This window comes from Hyperoodon ampullatus (assembly GCF_949752795.1).
Source record: "Hyperoodon ampullatus genome assembly, chromosome: 7".
Taxonomy (NCBI): Eukaryota; Metazoa; Chordata; class Mammalia; order Artiodactyla; family Ziphiidae; genus Hyperoodon; species Hyperoodon ampullatus.
This window is the reverse complement of record NC_136920.1, coordinates 54,483,706-54,506,726: the sequence shown is the minus strand read 5'-3', so window position 1 is coordinate 54,506,726 and position 23,021 is coordinate 54,483,706. Positions and strand designations below refer to the sequence as shown.

At 48.5% G+C, this 23,021-nt stretch overlaps 1 protein-coding gene across 4 annotated transcripts in view; it reads right to left on the bottom strand.

Moving 5' to 3' along the window:
• Positions 1-2,816: 2,816 nt before the first annotated feature.
• Positions 2,817-23,021, bottom strand: part of TENM4 (teneurin transmembrane protein 4) — a gene marked incomplete at its 5' end in the record, with an annotated part of 383,392 nt that continues 363,187 nt past the window's right edge. For all 4 annotated transcript variants that reach the window (XM_079707561.1, XM_079707562.1, XM_079707563.1 and 1 more), the window contains 5 exons: positions 2,817-3,774; positions 6,630-6,772; positions 12,015-13,629; positions 15,092-15,388; positions 19,021-19,256. In XM_079707561.1, the coding sequence (XP_079563687.1) occupies positions 3,016-3,774; positions 6,630-6,772; positions 12,015-13,629; positions 15,092-15,388; positions 19,021-19,256 (3,050 nt within the window). In that variant the 3' untranslated portion in view covers positions 2,817-3,015. The remainder of the gene's footprint in view (positions 3,775-6,629; positions 6,773-12,014; positions 13,630-15,091; positions 15,389-19,020; positions 19,257-23,021) is intronic.

Here is a 23,021-nt window from a genome sequence, read left to right as displayed (position 1 = left end):
ATAACGAATGCACACGTTTTGGTTGGTTAATGCCCAAAGGGCAGGTGCCGTCAAGGATGGGATTTGCTGCCTGGAGGCCACTGAGCAGGCACAGGGAACTCTGGCTTATGCCTTCAGACTCACTCTTGTGGTGCGATTGGCACTGCTGGTCTCAGCAGGAGGACAGACCGAGAGTGCAGGCAGTGAGTCACCTGCCAGCCCAAATGGAAACCAACTCAGAAGGGCCGAGGCCAGAAGCACCACCTCCAATAGCAACAGCACCAGTGTGAAACTGAGGTGCGTGATGCCGCCTGCCCCACACCTGAGGTCCTCTCTAAAGGCTGGGGATGCTTCATCTTCTCCCCATACAGAAGCTATGCCTCCTTGGTGGTATGTAGCCCAGAAAAAATATAACATCATTCGTTGAAAGGAAAGGAATGCTCAATTATTCTCTGCGATTTTGATCTTTAAGAGTCCACACTGTTACTTTGGTGGGGGTGAGGGGTGGAGAGTCAGAGGGTTGGGGAGGTGTGGGGAGATGGTTCATTCGGCCCTCCTGCTGTCTCTGACCTCCAAGTAGACGTCCCCAGCAGGTCTTGACTGATGTCAGGAAGCCAGGATGGAACTGATCATCTAGGTCAATGGGCAGGGTGCCATTGCTCAAGGGCTCCTTGTATCAAGAGTACATTTGAGAGGCATAAGTCTATTTTGGATTAAAAACTTGTGTTCTTCAGACCAAACTATTTTCCATCCCATCCAAGAACGATCCTGCCGGATGGGACCCGCCGCCAACTCCCGCCTTGCACAGTGGGCCCGGGAGCACTGCATCTGACTCAGCGGAGCTCTGGGAGGAGTGGGCAAATAGTCCAAGACACTGTAGCAGCAGTGTCACTTTTTTTGGAAACAGGAAGAGCACTTAGCGAAACACATCCTCTCATCCCAGTGGGATGACGTAAGGCAAAACCTCCTCTCCTGAGAAGCTCTGGGTGCCTCCCTCTGCCAGGCAGACCCCGGCCTCCGTGCTGCTCCGATTCTCATGCAGTAAGAGACCTTTTCGGTTTCATTAACTCATGGAATATTCTGAAGACTCTGTGAGTAAGGCTATAAAGGTGCCATGAGCTTGTCAGTCCAACAAGGTTTCCACGGGAAGGAGCTCAGACTCAGAATTCATTTTCCACACTCAATGTAAAATGTAACCCATAAAAGTCCCACTTTCTAAGAAGCCCAGCTTAAAAGGAAGCATTTGGCTTCCCCTCCTGGTCTCCCAGAGCCTCCTGTGAGAGGTAATGACAGTGGTAATTAGGCAGATAAAACAGGAGAAAGGAGCTCCTAGCTCTCCCCTACTCTCAATGCTTCCCCCGGCCCACTGGCTGCTGCCTCTCCCTGGGCATGCCCTCCAGGTGTGGGATGTACTCATTCCTGAAAGGACTTAAACTTCTGCCTGTGGTGGCCCACTGGCTGCTGCCTCTCCCTGGGCATGCCCTCCAGGTGTGGGATGTACTCATTCCTGAAAGGACTTAAACTTCTGCCCGATGACCACAGGCGTAGGTCTTCACAGGGACAACTGTAGCCTGGTCTTCTGGATCCATAGGCACCAGCCTCAGGAACCGCCCCCAATCCTGGTGGGATAGCTTGATGTCGCCAGGCCACACCAAATCATCTCTTTCCTCCTTTCTCCTTAATCTTGCTTTAAAACCCCAGTTGGGCTCCTCTAGAGGGGAAGCTGTTTTAGAAGAACTTCACAGAAGGAATTTCCTGAAAGCCTATCCAGCTGCATCCCAGCTCTGCAATTAGCCCAATACATGAGAGACATAGGAGCCTTCAGGAGCTCGTTAGAAGGATGCTTGATGCATGCTTTCCTCTCTCTGGCTGACTTTTTCTTAAGCCTCTTTCCACAATCAAAGGCCACCAAGCACCTCTCTCCACACTCCTGTTTCTCAGTGGTGGCAGCTGAGCAGTGGAGGGAAGATACCCAAAGTCATGGGGAGAGGGCTTCACCTAGGAAGGCAGGCTGGTACCCTTGCCACCACTGCCATTCTTTTGCCGTGGGTGACCTTCCCTTCTGGACGTGGTGCCCACACTGAGGGCTTGCTGTGCAGTGCTGGTTCTCACATCTGACTTTGGGAGACAGAAAGAGATGAATAAGGAACATCATGGGAGGACCAACCAACCACAGATGTCCTGGATGCCTCTGCCTCTTGGGGAGGCTTGGGCTCTAAGCCCCAGGATGCTGTCACCAGACTGGGGAAAGGACCTGGGAGACACTTTCTCCATCCCAGCATGGAGGTGGCACTGACAACTACACAAGATTTGCCAAAGGGGTTGGGGGTTTCATTTCGCATCAAAATATAAAGCTTGGACAGGAGTTTGGGGCAGCTTGAAAAAGGTGCTGTGAGATCATGAAATTCTCCAGAGAAGATGGAACCATCCATGGTCCTCTGGAGGCATGGAACACAGTGAGTAAAAAAGCTACCACTTGTCTGCGGGAGCTTAGCCAAAGATCCTCAGGTCCTGCAGACGCTCCTTCCAGGCCCCCTCGGAAATTTGCTACCGGCCCATTACTCTCCGCACCCTTCCCTCCTGCCCGACCCCCATGGAAGAGAAAGTTGCACATGGGACAAGTTAGCACAGACACTTGTGTCTCACATCACACTGGGTACCTGGGGACAGACAAGGACACACCCCAGGAGATGCATCTCAGTGAGGAGAAATGTACCCCAAACAACAAGGAGAACTCCTCAAGGAAAAGGGAACAAAAGACAAGAAAGTTTTCATTGTGATCACACTATGGAAAAAAAATACCTTCTGCTCTTTGCAAAAAATGTGTGAAGGCCAAATTTGTGTTTTTCTTTTCTTAAAAAAAAAGGATGTTGCATGAATTAGAATGCAACCAGTATCTTTTTTGTTTGTTTGCTTTCTGCACTTGTTAAAAAAAGGATTCTTTTTTTTTTTTTTTTTTAAGTACAACACAGTCAGGTACGCGGCCACAAAAGAGTAGCTGTCTTTGGCAAGAAGTCCCGGCCGTGGTCCTCTCTGTCACCTTCGGCCCATCTCACTCTGTCTCATGAAGTGGATGTTGCTGGCGCTGTCTGACAGTTCCGGGTACTGCTCCACCGAGATCACGAAGAAGCCGTCGTAGCCTTGAACGCGCCCCGTGCTCAGCGCCTGCTGCTTCTCGCCCTCTGTCCAGGCCCGCAGGCCTTCCTCCCCTGCCCGAAGTCGCTGCTGCTCGTGGGCCCAGGCCTGGCGCACGGCTCTCTGCCGGGCCAGCTCCAGCACCCGTGCCTTCTCCTCATCCGGTGTTGTCCCATAGCGGGTGTTCAAGCACAGCGCCCCGTACTGGAGCTGGATGTCTGTGTAGCGTCTAGTCCTGCCACTGAGCACCGTGTTGATCTGGGACACAGTGACGTTGACCCCGTTCTCCAGGGTTCGCCGCCCCCCGCTGAGGCCCAGGATGGCCAGGTCGCCTTCCGAAGGTCCTGGTTTCACGAAGTAGTGGGTGTCCACCCCGTCAATGGTGAAGTGCACGTTCTCTAGGTAGTGGGCGTTGTTCAAGATGGCAGCCACCCTCCGCCCGTCCTCATTGGCCACACTGATGATGTCTGTGGTCACTCGGCCATCCTTCAAGGCGAACTTGACCCCTTTGCCAAAGACTGAGCCACTGGATGCAAACTTCTTTGTCTCTGGGGCCTGCTGGCAGCTAGTGATTGTGGAGCCGTAGAGCTGATCAAAACGTTCCAGGGTGACAAAGGCCTTGAGCTGCTTCTGCACTTCACACTGTACCCCGAGAATAGACTGATGGTGGGGGGAGAGAGAGAGAGAGTGAGATAAATGGGGAAAAACTTCCAATGGCCTGGAGAATCAGCTTACATGACTAAAAGTCCAACCTATACAAATGTATTCACCTGTAGCATCTAGCCCTACTGCTGACCACTAGGACACCCAGCCCTCCTTCATCCATCTATTCACCCTTCCTTCCATTCAGAAGCTGTTCAGGGAGCATCTACTCTGTGCCCAGTCCCTTTCTCGGCACGGGAGATACAACAATGAATCAGACATCATCCCTTCCCTTGAAGAACTCCTCGTTTAGTGGGGAAAGACAGATGTGGCAACAAATAACTACAATCAAATGTGATCAGTGGTGGTCTAAGAGGAGCAATAGTAACAGCTATAGCCAACATGTCGTGGTCTTTGAGCTGAATAATTCACATTCATTATCTCGCTGGATCTTCACAATAACTTTATACAGTAGGGACTGTTATTGTTCTGGTTTTACACCTAAGGAAACTAAGGCTCAAAGAGGTTGTACCTGGCCCACAGTCATACAGACTAGTAAGTACTAGCCACAGACTAATAAGTATTCAAGCCAACATTCGAACCCTGGTCTGTCTGATCCTAGAGGCTCAGTTCAAGGGCTGCTGGAGTCGGGAGGAGCAATCACGGCTCAGGGTGTCTCAGCCTGGAGGCGGAGAGGCAAGGTGAAGGAGATGGGGTTCAAGGACAGGCTCACGCTTGAGTTGGGACTTGGAGGATGAGGGGGTGATGTTAGATGCAGGAATGGCGAGGAATGCACTCTTGACAAGAAGACTTAGTAGGATGAAAAGTAGTGATTTACATAAACCCTCTTAGCCTGCTGTATTGCTCTCTGCCATGTTTAGAAATGATTTTCAAGGAGGGCCTCTGTCCCCACAGTGCTTCCTGGGGGTTCCTCAAGTGGCCCCGCTCTTGGCTGCCTTGGGGGACAGGTTGGAAGCCATGTTCAGGCAGGCCCCAGGGCCTTATCAGCAACTTAGAGAAATGGCTTTAGAAAAAGGTCCATCGGTTTCTCACTGAAATTAAGTCCTCTTTATAATTAATAGAACCCTGTCTGTGAACAATTATTTCCTAGAGTTTCACAGAAGCTGGAGTGCTCAACAACAAAGATCTCCAATGCGTGCCAAGGGCAGAAATCAATAATTCATTGACAGGCAAGGTTGGCAAACGGGCCGTCAGAGACTGTGGCTCTGGGAGGGGGTGGAGAAGGGAGCCTGGAGGTAGGGGGTGCAGCTGAGTGGCTGGAAGCGGCCTTGGGAGAACAGTCAGTGCTGTGGGCAGCTGGGCAGTACCTAGAGGGATGGATGGCAGGGATTGGAGAGGGGCAGGGGGTGGGGCTAGGGCCGCAGAGAGAGGATGGGCTTCGTGATCAGACAGACTTGGGTTCTCATCACCTTTCCAGCTCACCTTGGACAAGTTTCTCTCAACTCTGGTCTTATCTGTAAAATGGGGAAAAAGGCCAAACTCACAGGATAGGTTACTTCTTTCTTTTTTTTTTTTTTTTTTTTTTTTTTTTTGCGGTACGCGGGCCTCACTGTTGTGGCCTCTCCCGCTGCAGAGCTCAGGCTCCGGACGCACAGGCTCAGCGGCCATGGCTCACAGGCCCAGCCGCTCCACGGCATGTGGGATCTTCCCGGACCGGGGCACGAACCCGTGTCCCCTGCATCGGCAGGCGGACTCTCAACCAGTGCGCCACCAGGGAAGCCCAGGTTACTTCTTTCAACCATTTGTTCATTCAACAAAAGTTTTCCATGCACCTACTATGTGCGAGGTGGTATGCTGGGTACCAAATAAGACCCAGTGCTTGCCCTCTTGGGGCTTAGGGTCTAGTGGAGATACAGAGAAGAAAACAGGAATGAAAATATAGTGTTGTGAGTGCTTAGCAAGAGGAAGCTATAGGTGCCACCGGAGCACAGAGGTGCAGAATCACATTCTCCAGAGGTCAGGGGAAGGAAACAGCTAGGCTGAGGCCTGATGGAATCCGACTGGAGTAAGAGATATGGATGTGTAAGTTTCTGATCGCCAGCAGTATGCCATCTGGCAACTCTGATTTCCTCCTCAGTCTCTTGTCCCCCTGGTCAGGGATCCCCTGGAAGGCCTGGTCTCTGCCTGATTCTTTCCTGCATTCACTGGGCTCCCGGGGCCTGGGGCCTGGAAGAGCCAGCTCCTAGCACAGATCTTATGAAAGGGGGGGGCAGTGGGAAGAAATGAGCAAATGGATGTCTGAAGTGAGAGGGTGGAATGAAACTGTTTTTAAGGATCTTTATAGCCATAAAATTCTACGAGTCTTTGAAATTGGGTCATAAATGGAAGACAGGGGAAAGTAACATTTTTTTGAGCACCTACAGACAGATCTGGGTTTGAATCCTGCTCTACTTCATCCTTGCTGTGTGGCATTCGAAAGCCTCAGGCATGAAATCTCTAAAATGAGAACAACGATACCAAGGGATATTTGTGTGTTAATTTATGTAGAATAGGCCAGGTGCACTGAGGTGCTCAGAAAATGTCACATTTGTATTTCGAACACACCTTCCCTCTTTGTACTTTTGTTCTGGGTTGGGACAAAGGCTCATTTTTTTGTGTGGAACTCCAAACTCAGTGTAACAGACACAACTCCTTAATTTGGCTTGTGAGGGCCTACGTGCTGTTACAGCTGGGTCTACAGTGACTTGCCAGTGGCAGGTTTACTAAGTATTTGCTGAACTGTTTCTGGCAGGCACAGTGGACGTACCACATTGGTTTCTATCATTGGCCTAGGCTTTCCTGAAAAGCTGGTGGGACCCATTCCTGTAAAGTCTGGATGGCTTGAGGGGTGGGCAGCCATGTGTGTGAATTACCTTGCTGTTGTCCCACTCCTGAGTTTTCATCTGTGTGTGGATGAGCTCGTAGGATGGTTCCATGGCATCCATGTCTGGCTTGGGATAGCCGGGAATCACATTGTGAAGCTGGAATCCGAAGGTGAGGAGCCAGCTGTTGACATCTGGGTGGGAGATAAGCAGAAACAGCCCCACGGAGTCAGTGGACCTCAGAGTGACACATCCCAAGAAAGCAGCCTAGAGTTAGGCTGCAGGGGGGCGGGGTGAGGACATGGAGAGCTGCTGGGGGGAGAGTCAACAAGCATAGTGGAAACTGTTTCACGGTATGAAAGCTGAACATGGCTCTTGGGACCTAGTGTCCCCTCCCAGGGATGTATCTGAGAGAGATGTCACCAAAGTAGAACCTAGGTTTCCAGACTCCTCTTACTACTGTCACTCTACCCCGAGGACCTTCAGCTTCGTAGCCAGGGGCAGCTGTTGATGGATGAACACTCCTCCACATCCAGCCCCAACATCAACAGGAGACACAGAGGACAACCAACCCCAAAGGAAAGTTTTTTGTTTTTTTTTTGCGGTACGCGGGCCTCTCACTGTTGTGGCCTCTCCCGTTGCGAAGCACAGGCTCCAGAGGCGCAGGCTCAGCGGCCATGGCTCACAGGCCCAGCCGCTCCGCGGCATGTGGGATCTTCCCAGACCGGGGCACGAACCCGTGTCCCTTGCATCAGCAGGCGGACTCTCAACCACTGCGCCACCAGGGAAGCCCAAAAGGAAAGGTTTTAATGAATGACTTTTAAAGAGAAAATTCACGGAAGAAGCAAACTCTTCCTCCTTTCTCCTTTTTGAAGAGATTAGAGCCTCAGGCCTAAAGTGCATTGGGCATGGAGGTGGCCTGACCAAAGATCCAAGAGTTTTTTTCCCCTTGATCCTGCCTTTATTTACTCTGGGAGCCTAAGGAAGTCACTTAAGCTCCCTGTGCCTTCATTTTCCAGTCTTTATATTGGGCTTGAGGATCTAGCCCCATAGGCATTGGATTTACTGGTTTTTATAATATTCCTGGGGGTTACTAATTATAAAATACTAGGTATAGGGAAAGGTGGGATGTTGTCATAAGCAACCGGCTCACTGAAGAGTGGAATCAGGAAGCCAAGACTTCAGGAAAAGAAAGAGGGTGGAAAGTGTGTCATCAGTTACTTGGCCCTCTGTTGCTGAGTGTCTTTTATGTGCCCAGCTCTGGTGTCACAGATCCTCAGCTTGCACACGCAGGACCCTGAAGGGGAGATGAGACATGGACATGGATAACCTTGACACAGGAAAAACACCTAGAGGAGGGCAGAAGTCTTTCAGTTTCACAGACTGACAAGTCTTCATGAAGAAGGTTGCCTTGAAGCCAGGCAGTGAAAGCTGTGTAAATTTTGTCAGGCTTCGATGGAGATGAAGGCAAAGGCCATTGTATAAGGCAAGGCCTGGAGAGGGGAGGTGAGTATTGGGAGCGTTCGGGTAACCAGAAAGCAGTTCAGCAAGGCAGAGAGAGAACCAGAAGGCGGCTGGAGAAGGAAGAGCTTGGGATGGCAGGTGGGAGGTGATTTGGGGTCTACAGGAGACAGACAGAAAGCCTGTGTCCCAGCATGGCTCAGCCTTCCTTGGGAAGGGGCAGCTGAAGATGCCAAAGCAGTTGTTGACTAGAAACTCAAATCCAAAGTCAGGAGAAGGCAGGATTTGGAATTAAGTCTCTGAGCCAGCAACTCTGGGTGGTGGGCATTCAGGCCTGCTTTGGGCTTCTTCCAAAGCAGACAGATCCCTGGTCAGGGAGGTTCTTAGGGCCCAGGCATTGGTGGAATTGAGTTCATCCCAGTGATGGGAGTGCCATTTGGGGGTCATCAACTTCATCCCACATTGCCTTTCCATTCAAGAACTTCGTTTGCCTTTTTCTTTCTTTTCTTTTTTTTTTTTGGTTTTTGTTTCTTCGATGTTCCAGAGCCCCTCTCTTGGGTGTGAAGCCTGGAGGTTCTGACATGGAGGGGTGGTAGAAAAGGAAGCTTGGAAACCCAGATTCTACTTCTAGAAAGATCATAAAAGGGAAAGAACATGGTGAGGCAAGACAAAACCCAGGTCCAAACTCTGGCTCCCAACTTGCGAACTGTGTGATCTTAGTTTCCTTAACCTCTCTGAGGTTCAGTTTCCTTATCTGCAAATTCATGGGAGAAATGGTTTTCACCAAGTCATGGAGAAGAATACTAATAGTGTTACCACTTTGGGGCAGCCAACATAGAGCAGGAACTGTTCTGTTTTGTTACATAAATGATTGGATCTAATGTATTTTAAAGTGTCCAGCTTGGTGCCTGGCTCATAGAAGGTTGCCTGTGTTTCCTCAAACCCAAGCCTCCACGTGCCTGGAACTCCATTTCCTCTTTTGTAGTGTGAGGTGCTTGGACCAGTTTTCTCCAAAGTCCCTTTCCTCACTGAGTTTCTAAGTATCTCTGATTCTCTGAATCTTGGTAGATGGTTCTTTGGGAAATTAAAACAAACAGAACGGGGACAAAGAAAAAACCCCTACAAAGCCATTTTGCCTGAGGCTGAGAACTTGCATCTGAATTTGTAGTTGCAAAGTAAAGCTTCTATCAGGAATACTGCAAATTCCCAGGAAGCCAGGGAGCTGAAAAGAGGCCTGGGCCTTAATTACGAGTGATGGAAGGTGGGAAACTTTCTCATTATGTCTTTAGGAAAAATGCTGAAAATTGATTTATTCACTGCTTTTTCTACTGTGCTTTTCTGAAGAGTTGGGAATTTTACTCTTCTTTCCTATGACATCAGAGGTAGACATTTCCCTCAAGTTAAAAAGCTCTTTACTCATCCGTTCGTCCCAGACTTCAGTGTGGCTGCCTGGGACAGTGATGAAAAATAATAATCCCTTTCACACAGCTTTGCACTTTACAGAGAGAATTCAAATCTCTAAGAATGAGGATTTTGGAGTCAGACACAGCAGAGTTCTAACCCCAGGCTTGCCACCTCTTCCTGGGCGGGTTACTTTACCTCTCTGACCCTCACTTTCCGCCTTTGTAAATGGAGTCAGTGGTCCCCATCACACAGGCTGCAAGTGAGGGTTAAGTATATGATGGATCAGTGGTGGACATTTTTAAGTTGCCTTCCTAGTGTCCCATTCTGCCTTCTCTCTCTTTTTGGGGTATCCCAAAAAGTGTATTTTTAGGGACGCTGACTCCACCTAAGGGCTTAGCATTGAAGCATGTGACCTAGGCTAACCCAATCAGTGCATTCTATCTCCCCAGCCATGCTGGTTGGTTCAAGGGTTGTCATGTGACATAAGCCTCTCCAGTATTATAGGCTTAAGACCCTATCCTGTTTTTGGAAAAAGGTGAGATGCCTTTTTATTGTTGTTGTTGCTGGATGTGAATGAGGCTGCACGTGGCCCACGTGGAAGCTAAATGGTCAAGTTTAGTGAGAATTAGTAGTATCTTGGCTTTTAGTAGTAAAATGGTTTTTTCTTCAGCTACAGTAACCTGCCGAGGCATCTCACAGGAAATTCACTGGAAGATGAGACAGGGGGTGTGCTTAATGCAGACAGATGTAAGACAAATGTCCTCTCAATCACTTAAGTTTTTCTAGGGCTGGCAGCAAGCTGAGTACAGTGAACGCTGTGAAACCTTGCTGAGATATTCCTGTGCGTCCACAGGCCCCAAGGATGTTTTCATCGCACCTGCTCACCACTGTGTCCTCTCTTCCTTCCCACTCTTGGGACTCCTGCTCTCGACACGACCATCTGGAATTCTTCCCTGAAAGACGACTCCTCTGTCAGCAGAAACAGGTCCAGACTGGGCCACCCCAGTTTGGGGGCCAGGAAGCCACCACGTCCCTAAGGGGCACTCACGTGGGGCTGTACACATTGCCCTCTCCGCACTTTTGTACATGCGGTCCCCTCTATCTGGATCGCCTTTTTTCCCATTACCTGGCGAATGTCCACTCGTAAGCGGACCTCATGCGCCAGCTGCTCCCTGGGTAGAACCAGCTGTGTCTCCTCTGTTTCACTGGCCGTCAGCGCAAGCCTCCGCCGTGGGCCCCTCACACTGGACAGCAGTTGTCTGTCTGGCCTCTTGCGAGGTGAACTCCTGGAGGGTAGGGATCATCTTTCTATCCCCAGTGCCTAAAACAGTGGCTGCACAGAGGGGGCCCTTGTTGAATGAAGGAAACTGCCTTAAACTATGGGCAGGAGGATTATGTCACAGGACAAAAGACGGGGAGATGACCACATTTGCAAGTTGTCATGCCCAACTTTTGTCCACCACGAACTCTGTTCTATAAAAGGTGCTGGTTTTATCCAGACCTGAATCCCCAGAGCTTCTCTGACTCCTGAGGTCTTCTGTGACTGGCCTGGCAGCGGCTGCTTGCTGGAAGGAGGCTGTTAGAGGCATTTCTGGCATGCGTGACCTATGGGGCATTTTATACTCAAGTTGGTTTCACGGTAGTGGAGACCAAAGCCCACTTTTAAAATCAGACGGTAGGGGAAAGAGAACCAACGTGAGCCAGGCCCTGTGCTAGGCAGGTTATAAAATGTATCTCATTTCACCCCTGCAACCATCCTATCAGGTAAGTATTTTTTTTTCCTATTTGTCTCTCTGTTCTTTGCTCCTTTTTCTCCCTCTTTTCCTACCCTCTTTGATTATTAATTTAGTCTTCATTTTATCTCCACTATTGACTGATAAGCTGTGCCTCTGCTTTATCTTTTAGTAGTTGCTCTAGGATTTACAATATGCATATTTAACTTACCAGAGTCAGGGTAGATATTCTAACTTCAATTTATAGATCAGGAAACTGGAATTCAGGGGAAGTTAAATAAATTTTGTGACTGTCATAGCTTAGAAATGATGGATCTTTCACCTAGTTCTGTCTGTTGCCAAAGTCTGAATTTTCCATTACCTCATCCCAAATAAGAGAACTGAATTCTTCTTTATTTTTTTTTTGTCATACTTTCATTCAACTTATCAGGGACTCATAACCAGCCTGATTGCTGGGTCAGAAACTCTCAAAGTACATTCCAGGGGATGTATCCAGTGAAATATTAGGGTTTCATGGTCAAATAAGTTGGAAAAATAGTGGGTAAATATATGAAGCAGTTCTCTTTACTACAGGACTTCTCAGAGCCTTTCATAAGCTGAAATGTATCGTGAAAATTTAAGAACGGTAGTTGCCCTGTCAAACTGATTTGATGCCAAAACCAGTTTTTCCAAAGCATTTCTCTGAACTGTGTTTCTTCAAAAATACTTTGGAAAATGCTGCTCTAAGAGGAAGTCAATATCTCCCATTACCCCATACCAGCTTTCTCAAGGAAGACTGTCTTTTCAGATGACCAGAGTGATAGTGGTTCCTGCCCTCTGAATGAGCCCTGATCCTCACCTGTCATGAAGCACTTGATGTCCTGAGAGTTACTGATGGGGTTGTTGTTTTTAAACATATAGAGATTAAAAGGCATGATATTGCTGCTACTAAGCTGCTTCCACAACTCGTGGTCTGGGCTAGTCCAGCGACCAGCCAGCACGTCATAATCTCGCCGGCCCATGTGGACGAGCTTGGTGAGTGGATCATAGAGGCCACCGTGGTAGCCAATGATGATCTGGAAGTTGGGGTTGGTGTCCATGTAGATCTCCCCGTAGGCCGTGTACAGGATCTGCTTGATCATTAAGCCCGTTCCACTGAAGACAGCAAGAGGGGTCCCGATGTTGTCACAGGCTATGTAGAACTCATCTCCGCCGCTCAGCTCCATGGCAAAGAGGTGTCCTTGCAGGTCATAGTAGAGGGATGTGATCTCAGAGCTGGAGTGGTTGTACAGGTGGGTGACCTTGGTGGGACTGGTCAGGTCTGCATAGAAGAACTGCAGGTGGTGGCTCTGGCTGCTCTTGCTGGACACCCGCCGCCCCAGGCCATCGTAACGGTACCTGACGCTCCAGCCACCACCCCGGTTGTAGGCCTTGATGAGCAGGCCCGCTGAGTTGTACTCAAACACATCACTGCCCCTCTGCCTCAGGAAACCGTCCTCGTCCATCTTGTATTGCACGTCACCCAGCCTGGTGATGCGGTCACGGAGGTCATACCGTAGCGGGGTGAGCCGTGCACTGTTCCCGGGGCTCAGTAAGTGCAGGTTCCCATTGAGGTCATAGCTATATCGCCAGAGTGGTTTGTCATTGATGGAGACCGTTTGCAGCTGGCCGTCGGCGTCGTACTCATAGGAGTAGCGGGTGGTGTTGGCATACGGTCCCACCTTCAGCTCCTTCTTAACGACTCGCCCCATGTTATCATACTGGACGGTCATCCAGTACATGAGCGAGCGGAAGATCTCGTATTGCACTTCCTTCATCCGGCCATATGCGTCAAAGTGCTTGGTGTGGGTCATGACCGCTGTGGTGATGATCTGGTTAATGTCGTAGTAGATGACACCAAATTTCCCGAACTGCTCCGTCTTGCCCGACACATCGTCATAGCGATAGAGGTCGATGGGCAGCGGGGTCTCATTGATCACGGCCTGCATGCTGGTCACCCGGAAGCTGTTGTCATAGTTGTAGTCAAAGCGGGCGTTGACCATGCCTTCCTCGGTGAAGCGAAAAATCTGGCGGTCGATCAGGGGCCCAATTTGACGGTAGCGGATGGTGCAGGTGAAGCCCTCGTTCTGTAGGTTGATGGTCTTCAGCATGCCGGCGGTCTCGTCGTAGCTGAAGCTCACCTTGGTGGTGTCGTAGAGCATCTCGGCTAGCTTGGACAGCTTGCCATACTTGTATATCACCCTGCGGCCGGTGCCCAGGTAGAAGGTGTGGAGGAGGTGCCCATCCTCAGTGAAGTCCTGGATGACTGAGGCGTTGCCCTCGGGGGGCTGGTAGATGTTCCTGTAGTAACCCACTGAGCGGATGGTCTCCAGCGTCTGCCGGGCCACGTTGGGCATGGTCACAGAAGACAGGCGGTCGTTCTTGTCAAACTCAAAGATGTACTGCCTTTGGCTATGAAGGAGCAGCACCATGGACTGGAGGGGAAGGAAAACCGAGAGATGAGAAGAGGGTGCTGGGAAGGAAGGGGTGGTCTATGAGCCCAAGACTTAAAGGAAAAGAATGAAAGGTCAAGGAAGCTGGTGGTTCTCTTAAGTTATGCCCAAACCAGAGCTTTTCAACCAGCGCGCCCTAGGATATTGCAATGGGGTACAAATGTGCTAAGACAAGAATTTCTCTCTGCCCTTGACCCTGGCAGGGCCTGGGGCCCCAGAACACTCAGGCCATTTGCCCTCCTATAGTGAGCAGCCTTGTCTGTTTGCCCCTTTGTGGGGCACAAAAATGATGATTTCAGCATGGGATGGGGTTGGGAGCACTGGCCTAAAGTATTTGCAGCAGCCTCTCTCCTGGCTTCCTTGTGCCAGATTCCTTCTCAGATCAACCTTCCTACTCAGGCAAGAATGATTATCCTAAAACACAGCCTGACAATGTCTACTGCCTGCTAAACAACGTCCGTTGACTCCCTATGGCCTACAGGATAAAGACATGTCTGAGAAGGACATTTAAGGTTTTGCATAATTGTTTATGTGGTAACAGGTCATATGCCCACCCGGGGGTGGGGTGGGCTGTGATGGGAATGGGGAAACCTGGTTTCTAATAATGGACTCATTGTGTGGCCCTGGGCAAGTTCTTTCCCTCTGGGTTGGATTTTTCAGTATGTTGGATGACCTCCAAGGTCTCTCTTAGCACTACCACAAAATGCTGCTCTAGGAGATGTGAACACTGCACAGGGTAGGGGAGACAGATCACAGATCAAGCAGAGCCTGGGCCCTGGACAGGTGACCAGGAGCAAAACGTTAAGTAAGGATCTGGGTATCAGAACTGGGGCATGAAATACAGACTGTTTCAGGAATAAGTCAGTAGATAAAAGGCCTAAAGGCATCTGGGCATCAAAGTTAGCATTTTCTCTTATTTGGGACCAACTTTTGATTTCAGGCCCTTTCTGATTCCAAGTCCCTGGGATGAACTGAATCCTGACCTGAGGCAGAAGGGACATACTAAGGCCACACCTAGCACTTGAAGCTCAGGATTAAGCACCTCTTGCTTAATACTAATCCCCAGGCTTTTGCCTTGTTCTCTGTGACCAGATCACACCAAGAGCCCTAGACCTGGGAGCAGACCCCTGCCTGGGTCTGGACCCGAAATCCTGCTCTGTAAGTCCAGATAGTGTTTGGGTCTAGCTCCAGCCTATTGGGTGTGACTTCCACATTCTCCTGCCCCAGGACCCCCCACTTACCACCCCATCACCATAATCCATCCATACGCCACCCGGGACCCCCTGGCACGCTGATGCGGATTTTCCTGAACATTTCCTTTTGGAGACCACATGGGTCAGATCCATCCCACTGAGGTCAGCAGGCTGGGCCTGGCCATGGGTTGAGCCACAGTGATGGATCTTCTATATGGCAAGGCCAGTGATGGAGGGCGACAGACACCTGCCTTCTCTAAGTACGTGTAGCTCCAGGTCTTCCCGTCAGCAAAGATCCTAGATGTGATGCGACCCGCCTGATCGTATTCCATCCTCTCAGACATGATGCCCCTCTGGACGCCAGCAATGTGGCCCCCTGGGGAGTAGGTCACGTTGACACCATTCAGCCTGCTGCTAGGTGACCAGAGGCTGGGCCGCCCGGCCTGGTCATACAGGATGCGGAGGGTGAACTTGCGGTGGTCGTCATAGATCTTCTCTGTGCGTGTCACACGGTCAAAGTCCAGAGACAGGAGGTTCCGGTTGTGAACCTGGGGAAGGGGTAGGAGGAAAGAGAGAGTTAACCTAGACACTGAGAACTTGGTCTGAGAAGCTCCCGAGGAGAGGAGGCAGCACAGGTCGTGGGTGTCAACAGATAAGGGTTTGGGTCCTGGCTCTGTCCTTGTCAGCTCTGTGAAGTTTCCTCATCTGTAAAATGGGAATAATCATGCCAAGTATATAGGGCTGATGTGAGGATAAAGACAATGCAGATGCTGGGTGAAGAGTAGCGGAAACGATTACATCATTTCCTAATATGATTCTCCTAATGAGGATAGAAAGGCAGATCCTTCCTGACTCCCTCCTGAAAAGGGAGAGGCCATGTGGGCCCAGCAAATCAGTGCCTGACCCCATTTATTATGTGCCAGTGTTTGCACTCGTGTTTGATACCAGGGAGACCACAGTCAGGGACGGGCTCCAGGTCCCATGGCTGGTGAGTGACTGAGTCTGGATTTGACTCTCACCACTGCAACGTGCCAACATATGATGTGTGGTCCTCTGAGCAAGTCCAGCCCTTCTTAGGGCTTTGGACTCCCTGTCCCCTCTGGGGTCTCTCCTGCCCCCTGCCACCACAATTTGGGCTTCTTGGTCACCTCAGTTAGCTCCCAAGACATCTTCTTCTTCCTGGAGGCCCTGGGAGGCAGTGTATGTTTGAGTCTGGGACGGCTTCTCTGACTGGGGGTTGCCAGGAGACACTGTCCTAGGTTTTGGAACATTTTGCTCCTTCCTCTAGACTCAGGAGCCCATTGTATGATCTCTACCTGGGCTGCTAGGTCAGCACACAATTCAGTTTCCTTTCAGAGTCAGAAATACAGGGGTTCCACAGGGGTAGCAGTAAACCAAGGTTTTTCATATTTTAGTTACGAAATATACTTCAGAGGCCTGTTTCTGTATTTGGATCCACCCCTTAGGGGTGCCAGTTGTCCCTGAAACACTGCCAGGTACTCTGAAGCTAGAATGCTGGTTCCCTCTAAGTGGTGCTGGGCCTGGTGGGGCATTTGGGCATATTTTTGGACTCTTCCATTAGTTACTGGTTAAGTTTGACAAGTAGGTAAGAAGGCCCAAGAGGAAAGCAGACGATGCAGGCCATATGATGCCAACCTGCACATATGGATTAAGGTAATGAAAGGCCCTCTGGGGCCCTGTGTGGTAGAAAAGGGCTCAAGTCTAGGAATCAGGCCAGGAGTCCAGCCTCAACTCTGTGACTGACTTTTCTGTGTGACCTTGGGCCAGTGCCTTTCCCTCTCTGAGTCTCGATTTCTTCCCCTGTGAAACAGCAGGGCTGTTGTGACAATTGAAGAAACCTCAGTAAATTACCTAGCAGAGCGCTGGGCATATAGAAGGTACTGAGTTAATGGTTGCAGTTATTTCCATTGAATGACAGCAAATGATCGTGGTCATTCTCAGAGGAAGTAGAGACATGTGTGTCTCCCCTTTCTCCCCAAACAAATTCTAAAGCCTTGAAAATCAGGATTTATAATGATGGTGCTGAGACGACTTTAGCTGTGAATGGCCTGGTTAAAATAAGGTTGCCTTCCCAGGGGTAATCAAACACAATTGCAGGAGCAAAAACGGTGTGGCAGACAATTCCCGTGAAAAATCAGAGGTGTTGGAGGCTGAAGCTGTGTTCTTTGCGGAGAGGGCAGGAGAAGATGTGGGGTCTGCACCGCCAACAGTGATGGGGACCCTTTTAAAGCATCTTTGGGAAGGTCCCTTGTGACTGCCCCCAAGGTGGTACTACCAAGCCAGCCACCCCCCTCACCTCCTGGACGACCCCCAGTGAAGAGGATCTACACCTCTGCTGCAAAATTAATAAAATTGAATTAAGCAGCTCACTGGGGAACGACCTAATGCTTCCTGTGCTCAGCAGTGGCGGCAATGAGATTATTTTACATCTTTCTTTCTTAAAAAAAGTTCCCAGTTGTATAAAAAATGAGCTCCATTATGGGGAGGTGCACCCGGCTAACATTTTAATTCCACATGCCGCCACTGTGGGTGGCCATTTATTTTGGGAGGACTCAGAGATGCGGCCGCCCAACTGGAGTGTCATTCATCTCAGGCTCGGAGAGGGACCAGTTAGTGCCTGGGAAACTTTTGGTCCAGTTCACACGGCAGAGAGGAAATCCTAATAGCACTAATTGCTGCCATTTATTGAGCACCTGGGGTCTTCCAGCGCTGGGCTAGATGCTTCAAATATATCATCTGGTTTCTGCAGAGGAATCTGAGGCTCAGAGGAGCTGCTCAAGGCTACACATGTGGCCCAGGCAGGAATAAACCCTGGTCACACTTTCTACTTAGTTCACTGACTCAGATGTGTATAAAGGGCTCCTGGAGAATTCACACAGGGGGCTCGGTGAAGCCAAGGATGGTGTCCCACAGAGAACAAAGAAAGCTAGGCCTTCTCTGGGGAGCCAGTGGAAGGCTGTTTCCCACATTAGATAGTTGCTTGAGTTCTTGACTGTTGAGGAACACAGGAAACCTTGTTGTCTGGGCTCTGGTTGTGTGACATTGAATAAGTAACTTACTGTTTCTGTATCTGTTGTGAGAATGACACTATGAGACAGGGTGCCTATTTCTAGTCATTACTGCCGCCCAGCTGTGTGAATCAGGAAAAATCCCTTTTCTCTCTGGACCCTGGTTATCCCATGCATGAATCAGGGGCTTAAGTGAACTTTCTTTGTGAGAAAGGGCAGGGGGCTCAAGACAGCCCTGGCCGTGTTGCATGAGGATGCTTCTGTGGCTTTTAGGAGTCAGGAGCATGTGGCTCAGTCCTGTGGTACCCTGCAGCTCAGCAAGTCTCCATGGAGCACCTGTGGTCTGCAAGGCACTGTGCTGAAAGCCAGGTCTGGGTCCTCTGTTTTCACTCTCCCCATTGCCTTCCTTTCTGAAGTTGGAGGGAAAAGAAGCTGGGCAATCTGGCCTTGGGGCAGAGGCCACACTATAGAGACATGGGAGTCAGGCAGAAAAAGGGCTGGTTCAGGGCATCCACACACTAAAAAGTGCTCTGAGATGCCACACTGCAGATGCCAATGCCCTGGCAGTGGCAGCTACGGTGGTGGGGTCGTTCTGCAGTCTTAGGAAGGATAACTCTGCCTGGAAGGAGAATGTGGCTTAGGTTCCAAAGAGCTAAACTGACTCTTGGTACATGTTAGCAAAAGAAATAACAATAACAGTAATAAGAATAACAATAAAAGGACAATTAGAATAGGTATTACTGACCACTTATTATGTGCCAGACTGTATAGGGCACTCTATGTATTATTTTTAATCCTTGTAGCAACTTGTAAATTGGTTTGATCTTCCCCATTTTATGGATAATGAAATTGAGGCTTTATGAGATTATGGATTTGCCCAAATTCACTCAGGGAATAATAGAAGCTGGAAGCCTGACTAACATCAAAGCCAGTGATCGTTTCACTAGCACGACTGAAAAAATACACGAGCCTCTTGTTGTGTGTAGTCGCTTAATTTACTTTCCCCTTTGCAGATGAAGAAACTGAGGCCCAGGAACACCTTCTCCCTGGGACAGTTTCAAGAAGAGTCCAGTTCTCAGATGCCTCCTCCTCCTTTCCCCCCAGGATCCACCCACCCCCAGGGGCTGAGACCTGCTGGAGGCTGTGCTCACCCGAAGCCGGCGCCCGAAGACGGTGACCTGGCCGCGAGCCTGCTCCTTGCGCTGTCGCCACTCCACCAGGTTGAGGCCGTTGTCGATGGGCAGCGTGACGTTCCGCTTGCCCACGGTGGGGTTGACGGTCCCGGCCAGCAGGTGGGGCTCCGTCTGCAGGGCCACCTCCATGCCGTTGGCCAACAGCAGCCGCAGGGAGCCGTCGGCCCCGATGTAGTAGCTGTTCCGGACCTGGTCTGAGGGAGAGAAGAGGGATGGACTCTGCTCAGGAGGGTGGAGGACAGAGGGAGGTGTGTGTACAGCAGAGGCAGTGGTGTGGTCTTTAAATGGGTTTATGTTTCTGACTACAGGAACAAAACACTGTCATTGAAGAAAACTAGGAAAATACATGGAGGTCCATGAGTTCAATACCCAAAGGAAACCACTGTAAATAGTTTGGTATATTCCTAGATTTTAGGATATTTCTGAATACATTTACAGTGAAAAATGGTTGCTTATGGAGGTTTTTCACTGATCACTGTATCATATCGTTGAATATTTCCATAAATGTTTTTCTTAATGACTGCATGTTATTCCATTGCCTGGAAATACCAGAATTTATTTAACAAGCCCTAAAATAGATATTCTGATTATTTCCAGCTTTGCATAACTACAGGTAGCACTGCAGATTAATATATTTTAATCATTATGCTAAGTGAAAGAAGCCAGACTCGAAAGGCCAGATATTGTATGCATCAGTACATTTATATGAAATGTCCAGGATAGGCCAACTCACAGAGACAGAAAGTAGATTAGTGAGGGAAAGGGAGAATGGGGTGTGATTGCTAATGGGTATGGGGTTTCTTTTGGGGGCTGATAAAAAAATTTCTGGAATTAGTGGTAATGGTTGTACAACTTTGTAAATATGCTAAAAACTGCTGAATTATACTCTTTAATAGGGTGGATGTTATAGTATGTGAATTATATCTTTATTATATTTATATTTATTATATTTATATTTATTTATTATATTATATTTATAATTATATCTTTATTAAAAATATACATTTTGGATAAATTAATGCCTTCATTTGGGGTTATTTAATCAAAACAGACTCCTAAATGTAGGATTACTAGAGCACAGGGTTGAACATTTTTAAGCCGCTCCCACTAGGGTAATAACACTCTTTGCAACAAGGTGAAAATAAGTACAATATGTATATCAATGACAGAATGCCAAATATATATATATATGTTTTAAATTGCTGTCATATATACATATATGTGTGTGTATGTCATATATGTGTATATGACAATGATTTAAAAACAGGCTTCAGTCTGAAATTTTAAATCTGATTAAAACATTTTAGTTAGGATCTTCTAGCTAACAGAACCTTCTGGAGAAAAAGTAAATTTCAGCTGTAAAATGCACCCTGTGTTCTTTTCTAAAAATGGAAACATTTGAGTTTGCGCTGCAGTCACCTGCCTCTTGCCCTTCCTTGGCTGTTGCTTCTGCCTGCACTGCCCCTATGTTTAATGAATGCTAGCCCAAGCCCTTCCTTCAAGACTCTGCTTAAATGTCATCTCTTCCCAGAAGCTTCCCTTGTTCCTCTGGTTGGAACAAATGCCTCCTCCTCCCTTAGCCTCTTTATTGGTCTCATTAGTGGTCCTGCAGCTGAGGGGTAGCGGGGTTCACCACTCTGTGAGTGAATGAATTCTCAAATACCTAAGTGCCTACTGTGAAAGGCACTATTGCACAGAGATAAAGAGCATGGAGTCTGGAGCCAGGCTGCCTGGGTTCAAGTCCCAGCTCTGCCGCTCTCTTCCTGCAAGACCTTGGGCAAATTCCTTAAGCTCTCATGCCTCTGTTTCTTTATCTGTACGCTGGGGATAATAATTGTACTGTTACCTCACAGGATTAAGCAGGATAATGAATATGAAGAGCTGAGAGCAGTACTGCACACCTAGTGCGTGTTAGGTAAATGTTAGCTATTACTAGTTGCATGTGCCTGGCGCTGTGCTGGTCACTGTCACATCTATCTCTTGTCATCTCTCCTCTATCTTCACCGCCCCATTTCACACACCTGTCAGAGTAAACTTTTCTAGTACCGATCATGGTCCTTCAATAGGTCCCCCTTACTTTTAGATCAGTGCTTAACAGAATGTGTTCTAGAGCCTACGTGTCTGGGTCCAAATACCCAACTAGTTGGGTGACTTTGGATAAGCTACTTAACCTCTCAATGCCTTATTATCTTCATTTGGAAAATGGAGATATTAATAATATCTCAGAAGGTTGTTGTGAGGATTAAAAAGGATGATGAATGTAAAACACTAAAAATATACTTCATACTGAGTAAGTGCTCAAAATATTAGCTATCATTATTATTATTGCATGTGCTCAGTAAATGTTTGCTGGATGGAACTAGATATATACTAGGCTACGTCAAGCAATAAGGATGTGGTTTTTGCAGGTACCCCTCACTGAATCTTCCCTTCTAGGATGGCATCTGATCAGCCTCTCTCTCTCCCACCCCCTTGCACCCATCTTTCTCCCTTTCTCTCTCACGCACGCAGAATTCTAAAATCTGCCTCAAACTTGCTATGCACGATTCACTGACAATCTGTATTTTACTTCCTCTGAACAGTGAAAAAGCCTGTGTCAATTTATCTTTTAAAGCTGCTCCTTGCTGAATCTACATATGTCCATTAATGGTGACTTCGGATGGAACAGCATCTGTCGAGGCCCATCTCAAATGATCCCCGTTTAATGTGAGCTGTGACTTCCCAAGGCTGCTGTTCATTAGTAGCTACTTCTTACTGCTTCCCACAGTTCAGACGTAAGATGAAACCGAAAGAGCTTTTAACGAAGACTCTACTGAGGGGGCTGCAAAACTGAGGATCTGAGCCTGGTACGAAAGGAGAGCTCGGCAGAGGTCCCAAATAAGAAAAAGAGGTACCACGTTTCCTGGATTCTTAGATGTACTTTTCCTTTTCACGTTTTAATGTTTCTGAAATTGGAATGTGTCTTAAGTCCTTGTATGGATTTTGAGCAGTGTCTCTCCCCACCCCACCCCACCTGAAAAGTTGTTATTAAATCGATGGTACATTTTAAAACTGAGGAGATGTGGCACTTCTGAATTTAAGAAGTTGTCTAAATATTGGAAAGCCTACATTAACTTTTGAGACAAATGCTGAAAGCCGGCTTAGACGTATGGAATAGAGCAGACAATTCTTAACCACAGGGAAGAAAATAGGCTCGAAGGATACGATGTCCGCATGTCATCAGCCGCACTGCTGTTCTTGGTCAGGCAGAACCCTGGCTGGTTTGGAACTGGTACCTTTTCTTGCCAATAACCCAGCCAGAGCATAAATACCTAGGGTCTGCCATTGCTAAAGGTGTTTGGTGGGGAAGGAATTCCAGGGCTTGATTTCTCTTTCTTTGACTGAGAACCGCTATTGTTCTTTGGGCTTGGGTAAAGGCACAGGACCACATTTGGGAAGAAAAATGGTTGTGAAAATATACGGTTATTTTCTTATGGTAAATCAAAATGCCTGTTAATTAATTAATCCAACAAGTACTTTCTAAGCAATACTATGTGCCTGGCCCATGCTGGTCACTCTAGGTATACTGTCTAAACAAACTGTCTAAGAGGAGATTGGTTCAAGATGGTGGAGTAGAAGGACATGCTCTCACTCCCTCTTTCGAGAGCACCGGAATCACAACTAACTGCTGAGCAATCATCGACAGGAAGACGCTGGAACTCACCAAAAGAGATACCCCAGGTACAAAGACAAAGGAGAAGCCACAATGAGACAGCAGGAGGGACGCAATCACAATAAAATCAAATCCCATAACTGCTGGGTGGGTGACTCACAAACTGGAGAATAATTACACCACAGAAGTCCACCCACTGGAGTGAAGGTTCTGAGCCCCACGTCAGGCTTCCCAACCTGGGGGTCCGGCAATGGGAGGAGGAATTCCTAGAGAATCAGACTTTGAAGGCTAGCGGGATTTGACTGCA